The sequence below is a fragment of the Acinonyx jubatus genome, chromosome D1 (genome assembly GCF_027475565.1).
Source record: "Acinonyx jubatus isolate Ajub_Pintada_27869175 chromosome D1, VMU_Ajub_asm_v1.0, whole genome shotgun sequence".
Lineage (NCBI taxonomy): Eukaryota > Metazoa > Chordata > Mammalia > Carnivora > Felidae > Acinonyx > Acinonyx jubatus.
The window spans coordinates 9,095,480-9,103,996 of NC_069390.1; the positions used below are offsets into that span (position 1 = coordinate 9,095,480).

At 57.6% G+C, this 8,517-nt stretch overlaps 2 protein-coding genes across 2 annotated transcripts; one reads left to right on the top strand and one right to left on the bottom strand.

Moving 5' to 3' along the window:
- The first annotated feature begins 1,298 nt into the window (after window positions 1–1,298).
- B3GAT3 (beta-1,3-glucuronyltransferase 3) lies at window positions 1,299–6,038 on the top strand. The gene is made up of 5 exons (XM_027045387.2): window positions 1,299–1,573; window positions 2,690–2,864; window positions 4,304–4,664; window positions 4,879–5,169; window positions 5,526–6,038. The coding sequence occupies exons 1-5, from the start codon at window positions 1,492–1,494 to the stop codon at window positions 5,622–5,624; spliced, it is 1,008 nt and encodes a 335-aa protein (XP_026901188.2). The 5' UTR covers window positions 1,299–1,491; the 3' UTR covers window positions 5,625–6,038.
- Window positions 6,039–6,115: 77 nt separating this feature from the next.
- On the bottom strand, window positions 6,116–8,516 carry ROM1 (retinal outer segment membrane protein 1). Its single transcript, XM_027045386.2, has 3 exons — window positions 7,452–8,516; window positions 6,812–7,058; window positions 6,116–6,696 (listed from the first exon to the last, which is right to left on the bottom strand). The coding sequence occupies exons 1-3, from the start codon at window positions 8,039–8,041 to the stop codon at window positions 6,478–6,480; spliced, it is 1,056 nt and encodes a 351-aa protein (XP_026901187.1). The 5' UTR covers window positions 8,042–8,516; the 3' UTR covers window positions 6,116–6,477.
- Window position 8,517: the final 1 nt, after the last annotated feature.

Here is an 8,517-nt window from a genome sequence, read left to right on the forward strand (position 1 = left end):
CTTCGGTTAAGCATCTGACTTCCTCTCAGGTCATGATCTTGCGGTTCATGGGTTTGAGCCCCGTGTCAGGCTCTTGTGCTGACAGCTCAGACTGGAGCCTGCTTCAGATTCTGTCTCCCTCTCTCTGCCCCTCCCCCACTCGCACTCTTTCACTCAAAATAAACATTAAAAATATTTTTTTAATGGCGTCTGGGTGGCTCGGTTGAGGGTCCGACTTGATTTTGGCTCAGGTCATTATCTGGTTTGTGAATTCGAGCCCCGCGTCGGGCTCAGCTCTGGCACTACAGAGCCTCTTTGAGATCTCCCTCTCTGCCCCTCCCTTGCTCGCACTCTCTCAAAAATAAAAAAAAAAAAAAAAAAAAAAAAATGTGACCAGAGCTGATGGGGTCCCTCTTGAATAGAAACAGCTATTTGGTCTGATGCTCTCACGAATACCCCATTGTTTCAGTGATGGGAAATAGTTCTCTCCATTTTGTAGACTGACGACCAGTCTCAGATTATTTTATAAGAAACTATAGGATTTTTTTTTTTTTCAGGGAAAATGACTCCTCAGGAAGGCTTGTGCCTATGAATAGTTAGGGGATGTGTCCTTGGAATGCTCAGCTCAAGAAATACATATATTTTTATTTATTTTGAGAGCGCAAGTGGGACAGGGGCAGAGAGGGAGAGAATCCCAAGCAGGCCACACTGTCAGCCCAGAGCCCATGGCAGGGCTCAAACCACCAACTGTGAGATCACGACTTGAGCCAAAGTTGGATGCTTAACCATCAAGAACTATTTCCAATTTTTTGGGAGGTGGCCCACTGCCTTGCACCCCACTCCCTACTCCCCCCTACCCTGCCCCCTATTGTCACCTGTTAAAGAAATGGTCAGAGGAAACAGTACAGATCTAGAAGGGGCAGCATACTGCATCATGGCAATTTCGCAGTTTTTGCCAAACTTGGTTACTTGTCTGTAAACTGGGGACAATACCACCTATGTCAGGATTCTAGTGAGGAATGCATGACAGACACCCAGAGCACAGGCCTGGCACGTGAGAAGTCCCAGATTTCATTCATTCGTGTGACGAGTGTTTGTTAAACTGTTACTGGGTGCTGTGACTGATAAATGAATGAATGAAAATAAGGAGGAAATCTAGACACAGGGACGGGCGTTCAAGGGGAAGGTTTCAACGTCGCTCCCACCAGGCTTCTGACTGCCCGCCACGCGAGCGCGACACGCCGGATATGACGTCACCCACTCCCGTGGTTCCCAGAACAAGGCTGTGGGACCGGAAATTAACCCGGGGGGCGGTGTGCAGACTGACCGGAAGTGGGCACGGGCGGGCGCTCTCGGCCCCAGCTCCCGGGAGCTGGTGGAGAGGAGCGTGAGGAAGGCGGGACGCGGGGCGGGGCCGCTGCAGGGGCGGGGTCTGCAGGCTGGCGGGTGGGGGGCGGGGACCCCTCGTGTCCCCGGGACCCCGCCTGCCCGGGCGCCGGCGGCGGCACGGCCATGAAGCTGAAGCTGAAGAACGTGTTTCTCGCCTACTTCCTGGTGTCGATCGCCGGCCTCCTCTACGCGCTGGTGCAGCTCGGTGAGCGGGGCGGGGCGGGGGTGCGGCGGGCCCGTCCGAGGGCGCCAGCCGCCTTGCATCCCGCCCTGGGGATGAGCCCCCGCGCAGACACCATTCAGCCGGCTCGGCCCTCCGACAGCCCTCTGCGGCCGCCGGGCGCACTCCCCTCTCTAGAACGCACCGCGGCTTCCCACCGCACCTCGGATGAGATGCAGACTCCTTCCCAGAGTCCGCAAGGCCCCGCATGATCTGTTGCCGTCCTCCTTTCCAACCCCATTTCCTTCCCCACTCGCTCGCTCTGCTCCGGCCACACAAGCTGCATGACAGTTTCTCGAAAAGCCCACGCTCATTGCTGCCTCAAGCTCTTAACCTGTTCCTTCTGGCTGCAGTGCTTTTCTCCCAGCTCTTTCCTGGCCGCCTCTTTCTCATCCTTCAGGTCTCAGCTCAAATGTCACCGCCTCAGAGAGGCCTTCCCTGACCACCTTAGCTAGATTAACTCTTCTTTTTTCTGGATTCTCTTTTATTCTCTATCTTAAATGTTTCCTTCGTGGCCCTTATCACAATTTGTAATGATTTTACTAATGTGTTTCTTTGCTCAGTGTCTGCCTCCTCCACTAAACTGAAAGCTCCGCGAAGGCAGGGACCATGTCTGCTTTACTCCCTGCTGTATCCCCAGCACCTAAGGCTGTGCCTTCTACGAGGAGCATTCAATAAATATTTATCCAATAACGGAATCAATGAATTTTATGAGTCTTTGGTTACATAGCCAAGGGAACAGATTGAATGTTGCCTCTTACTCGGAGATTTAGAGACCAGGCTTTGATCCTCAGGTATTTAAAAGACTGCCCTGTTTCAGGAGATTGACTTCTTTATGGCTCCAGAAGGCAACATTAGGACCAGCAGGTAGAGGAGGCAGATGATCAGCTCGATATCGGAATGAAAGCTGCAACAGATGGAATGTATTGAAGTTGGAGAGGGCTGCTGATTGAGACCACCAGGGATGTAGAAGAGGCTATCGGGGAAGTTGTCAGGAGATGACTACACTGGCTAGGAGTTGAACGAGAAGGTTATGCCCCTCTGGGATGCTCAACGTGCTGTGTGTGGTTCTCTGCCCCCATCCCTGCTTCCTGGGACCAGGCCAGCCATGTGACTGCCTCCCTCCCCTGCGGGCAGCAGCAGAACAGCTTCGGCAGAAGGATCTGAGGATTTCCCAGCTGCAGGCTGATCTCCGTCGCCCACCCCCTGCCCCTGCCCAGCCCCCCGAACCTGAGGCCCTGCCTACTATCTATGTTGTTACCCCCACCTACTCCAGGTACGGGCTCTGGTACGCCCAGGAGGCCTGGCACTGGCCAGGAGGTGGGGGTTGGGGAGGAGTCTGGGGAGTCACTGGGCCAGGGGGTGTTTCTCAAACTAGGGCATGCCAAGTGACAGGATAAATGAGCCACATCTTTCCTCAAAGGTGTGTGAGAAAATGGTTGTCTTTCCATTGAAATGGACAGGGGTACACTGTGAAATCGAATACACAGCTCCTGCCAAAGTTTAAGATAGAGCCATATAGTTTCAAAGAAACGTTGAGCTTGCCCGAGTTCACTCTCTCTCAGGGATCCTTTGGGGAGAAAGCTTGAGCTCCCCTGACTCAATTGAAATAGAAAAGGCCTTGGCCTTATGTCACACCAGTTATGCCAGCTGTGATTTACAGTGTGTTTACTCTCTACCAGGCACTGTGCTAAGGGCTCTCCTTTTTTTTTTTTTTAATTTTTAATGTTTATTTATTTCTGAGACAGAGAGAGACAGAGCATGAGTGGGGGAAGGGCAGAGAGAGAGAGAGGGAGACACAGAATCTGAAGCAGGCTCCAGGCTCTGAGCTGTCAGAGCAGGGCCCAACGCGGGGCTCGAACTCACAAACCGTGAGATCATGACCTGAGCCGAAGTCAGTCCCTCAACCGACTGAGCCACCCAGGCACTCCTACTTTTTTTTTTTTTTATTAAAATATAGCTTTATTATTGATACAAACCAACTGGGGAACATGGTTTTGGGTCTGTCGCTAAAGAGCCTACTAACTCCTCCCTGGAATCAGATGGCTGACCCATCTAGGCACAGCCAGCTGTCAACCCCGTCCCCTTACACACATGCAGCACCAACCCTGGGACGGACAGACTGATCTGAAGGATCAAGAAGCCTAGAAGGATAAACTGGGCCACACCTTCCCAGTTTCTTGTCTAAACTCTGGAAAATTCCTTGGAGAGGAAGGAGGCAAAGGACTCCTCTAAATACCTCTATCTGGAAACCCAAGCACAGGAGGAAGAGGACCTGGTCCTAAGGGTATTTTAGAAAGTCATTATAATTTAATCTTCAAGATGACATTGTTGTAAAGTACTGTTCATCCCATTTGATAGCAGAGGAAACAGGTTTGGGGAGACCTGACCCATTTCCCCCCAGTGTCTTACCTAATAAGTAACAGAACTGGCATTCAAACCCAGAGCTGTCTGATTCCAAAGCCTGTGCCCCTTAACGTGTAGTCTCCCACAGCCAGAGCCCTTGGGTTGAGGCGAGTGACAGACACGGGCTGTACGAACAGGGGAGGTGAATGAATGCAGTGTGAAATTGACAAGCGAGAAAAGGAGTTTGGATATTGGCTGGGGAAAGACCACGGGGGATACTAGAAGGGGCTCAGGAGAAGCTATGCATACTGGCTGGAGTGAGTAAACGGTGCCCACCCCTCGCCCTCCTCTTCATCTCTTCCCCTGCAGGCTGGTACAAAAAGCAGAGCTTGTGCGGCTGTCCCAGACGCTGAGCCTGGTGCCCCGGCTGCACTGGCTGCTGGTGGAGGATGCTGAAGGCCCCACCCCATTGGTCTCTGGGCTGCTGGCGGCCTCGGGCGTCCTCTTCACACACCTGGCAGTCCTCACCCCCAAGGCCCAGCGGCTCAGGGAGGGTGAGCCAGGCTGGGTTCGGCCCCGTGGTGTAGAACAACGGAACAGGGCCCTGGACTGGCTCCGGAGAGGAGGGGGCGCCGTCGGGGGAGAGAAGGACCCCCCCCCAGCCGGCACCCGGGGAGTCGTATACTTTGCTGATGATGACAACACCTACAGCCGGGAGCTCTTTGAAGAGGTGAGCACCGGAGGTGGAGGTGGGGGGGGGGCGGGGAATCGGGAGAGAGGCCAGGCGGGGCCAGCTTTGCCTGTTGCCCTGGTTACCAGTGTTGCTCTAGGCTTCTGTGTGAGGAGGGGGAGCAGTGGGCCAGAGTGACCCCAGCGGTCCTTCCTGCTGCTCCCTTGTCCCTGGGCCACCCCATGTCTGTTTCGTCTCTTCTGACCTCTCATAGATGCGCTGGACCCGTGGTGTCTCAGTGTGGCCTGTGGGGCTGGTAGGCGGCCTGCGATTTGAGGGTCCTCGGGTACAGGATGGCCGGGTTGTGGGCTTCCACACGGCATGGGAGCCCAACAGGCCCTTTCCAGTGGATATGGCAGGATTCGCTGTTGCCCTGCCCTTGCTGTTGGCAAAGCCCAATGCCCAGTTTGATGCTACTGCTCCCCGGGGCCACCTGGAAAGCAGTCTCCTGAGCCACCTCGTGGATCCCAAGGACCTGGAGCCGCGAGCTGCTAACTGCACTCGGGTAAGGGATGAAGGTGGGCAGAACTCCGGCTTTGGGATACGGCAAGGTGATGGGGGGAAAGTGGAGTAAGGCCTTGGGGAGGAGGATCACGGGGTGGGTGTTTGAACCACGAGGGACCTTCCAGGGCCCGGACTCAACCTTGCCGACAGCACTACTGCAGGGGAAGCTGGGAGCCAGGGAAGGAAAGTGGTCCCCTGGGCACCCATGTAGCACAGAGCGGGTGAGGGGCCTCTATTTTAGAGGCACTAAAGCCTCCTGCCATTCACGCTTTGGAGCCAACGCTGTGTGTGTAGAGGGGGTGAGTGGGTCCACTCTACACAGAGGGCCCAGTTCTAACCGAAAGCCTCCTGGGACAGGTTCTGGTGTGGCATACGCGGACGGAGAAGCCCAAGATGAAGCAGGAGGAGCAGTTGCAGCGGCAGGGCCGAGGCTCAGACCCAGCTGTCGAGGTGTGATGGCAGGCCCCACCCTGACTACCACCTCCTCAGGCACAGACCTGGCGGACTGGGCCCCTGGCCTGCCCAGGATCCGGTTTTCCTAGTCCTGACCCCTCAGAGCCGGGGCGGTGGCCCCTCTGCCCCCTCAGCCCCAGGGCATGGCCCAGCTGCTTCGCCCCTCCCCCAGCCTGCCATGTGGCACTGCCCACAGGCTGGGGACAAGCAGCCCTTGTATTGAGCCAGGTCAGCCCTGTCTGGGGCGGAGCAGAAGGACAGGCACTCAGGAGGGAGGGCTGCTGAGCAACTGGGCAACTCACTGGGGCTGGTGGGGCTGGGCATGCCCTGGGGGGCTGGAGGAGCTGGGCTGGACCCTCCCTACCTGAGCATGCTGACCCCCTCTCCTACCTCCAGAATAAAAGATCTCAAGCTGGAGGGGCCTGTGGTTTCCTTCATTCCACACATTCTGGCTCTTGCATTTAAGATCCTTCCCAGAGTCGAAACCCAGGAGTCCTGGCTTCTCTATCAGACAGAAATCAATTCTCCCAGGGCCCCCCAACCCCCTTGAAAGGAAGATCGGTGGCTTCAGTGCAAAAAGCTTTATTGAGTCTCTGTGCCAGGAGCAGTCGCCAGCCCTTCCCGTGTCGCTTTCCCATCACCCTGTGTTTTCTCTGTTCCCCGCTGGTTCCAGCCGCAGGGGCTAAGCCCCGGCCACCTAGTTTTCCTGCCGCCCCCAGTCCAGCTCGGTGACTATCCTCAACCCCTCTAATCCCAGGGACCCCCCCTCCCCCACCTGGAGCCTTGGTATGGAGTTGTGAGGTTTTCAGTGTTTGTCCATCCCTCCCCTTCCCCCCTCCCATTCCCCATCAGGCCACTAGGCCTCAGGTGGACCCTCCTTAGGAGGTGCCTCTTCCGGTGGGGTCTCCTCAGGTGCCGGCCTGTGAGCAACCCCTCCCTGTCGCCACGCTGTTTGCAGCATGTCCTTCAGCCCGCTGGGAAAGAGGTAGCCCTGGGTCTCTCCCTCCCCATCGATGACTCCTCCGAGCCCCTCCAGTGCTGTCTGCAGGTACCGCAGGCCCAGGAGCACCAGAGTCTGGGGGAAAAGCAAAGGGAAAGAGGTCAGTGAGGGTCCACCGCCCCAGGGGCCAGAGCTGGAGGCAGCGAGGAGGCCCAGGTGGAGGCAGCCCTCAGACACTTTGCTGACTCACCTGCAGCAGGAAGGTGACAGCCAGCATGCTGCCCAGCGTGCTCGCCAAACCCTGCAGGTGCCCCAGCAGCACCCCGTGGCATCCTTGCGCCCAGAGGTTTAGGTTGGGCTGACGGGGATCAAAGAGCGGGTGGGCATGGGGGTCTGAGAGCCGGCTTTGCAGGCAAGGTCTGGGTGAGTGGGGGTTGCAGCAGGAGAAAGGGACACCGTCGATCAGATACAGGCCCTCCACGTTGCTCTGGATGCGGCTGCAAAGGGAGGGGGCAGGGGAGTTAGGGCGTCTGGAAGTCGAGATCTGGAGGAAAGGCTGCCGGGCACAGGAATGGAGAAGGGAAACAGGAAAAAGACCTTCACTGACTGGTTTGCTGTGTGCCAGGCGTGCATAATTCATTTATCCTCACAATAAGTCTGTAAGATAGGTCCCATTAGCTCCATTCTACAAATGAGGAAATGGGCCCAGAGCTGTTTGGTAACATGCCCTGGGTCACACACCTGATAGAATAGCAGATCTGTAACCCATTCTCTGGATCACTAGGCTCTATTTACTTCCTATCTGGGTAAGGTGGGTTTCAAGGGATGGGGAGGAGGAAAAGGAGGGGAAGGAGGCCAGGAGGAGGGGGGCGGGGGAATAAGACACTCACTCCACCACGTCCTGGTCATTGGGATCCAAGTAACGGCTGCTGACCCACTGGACCCCAAACCAATCCTTGTACCCGTGGCGCCCGCAGCAGTGGTGCCTCAGCTGCAGCTCATCCAACAGCCGTTTGGCATGACAGTGTCCGGGCACCTCTGTGTCTTTGTAGTGAACCAAGGCAGTCCCCAGGCCCTCCTCCAGCCCTGTGTCCAGACTCCCAGGTAAAGCCAGGGCCAGTCCCAGGGCCAGGACCAGAAGACCCCCGCCCCCAGCAGTGCCAACCACGAGCAGCGGGCCTAGGACCTTCCGCCAGGGAGGGTATTGAGCTGCGTCCAGACTGGCCCTGCTGGTCCCTGCACCCACCAGTCCTGTGCCCAAAGCCACCGCACCAGCTGCCAGGGCAACCCGGGGCAGGGCAGCAAATGGGCAGGAGGGAGCCAAGAAGGTGCTGAGGTGCCACAGCTGGACCTGGAGGTGCCCGCTATAGAGGAGGGTGAGGCCACCGGCCAGCGCCAGCAGCCAGGAGAGGAGCCAGAGCCCCTGGGCCAGACGGATGCGGGGCTGGAGGGGCAGCACCAGGGGCAACACCGGCGCCATCTCCCATCTCTGCCCAAGGGAAAGCAGAGCTCTCAGGGACTAGGGTTGGCCGGCGCAGGGTGCTGAGTCAGCCCAGCCCGGCTTGAGCTGGGCTAATGCCATCCTGACCCCAATACCCTGGGAATCCTCCCACCCCCATCCTTAATAACCCGCTGCCCTGGCCCCTGCCAGCCCCAATTCGAGATGCCTTGGCCTTGCCCCTTAGGAAAAGCCCCGCCCCCGGGCTAAGGGCCCATTTCATGACCCCGCCCCTGCCCCCTCGCGGAAGTGGGGAGGGGCCGGTCGGCTCTGCCCCTAGGGGCTAGGGGCAGGAACTCCGGGACCAGAGAGGACCCCAGGGATTCAGGGGGCGGGGATCCCGGAAGGGCCTGGAGGGCGGAGGCCCAGAGGGGGTCCGGGGGTCAGCGGGTTAGCCCTGCCCGGGGACTGAGCCGCGAGGCCCGGACAGGGAGGGGTTACCAGGCGGCCCGGCCCCC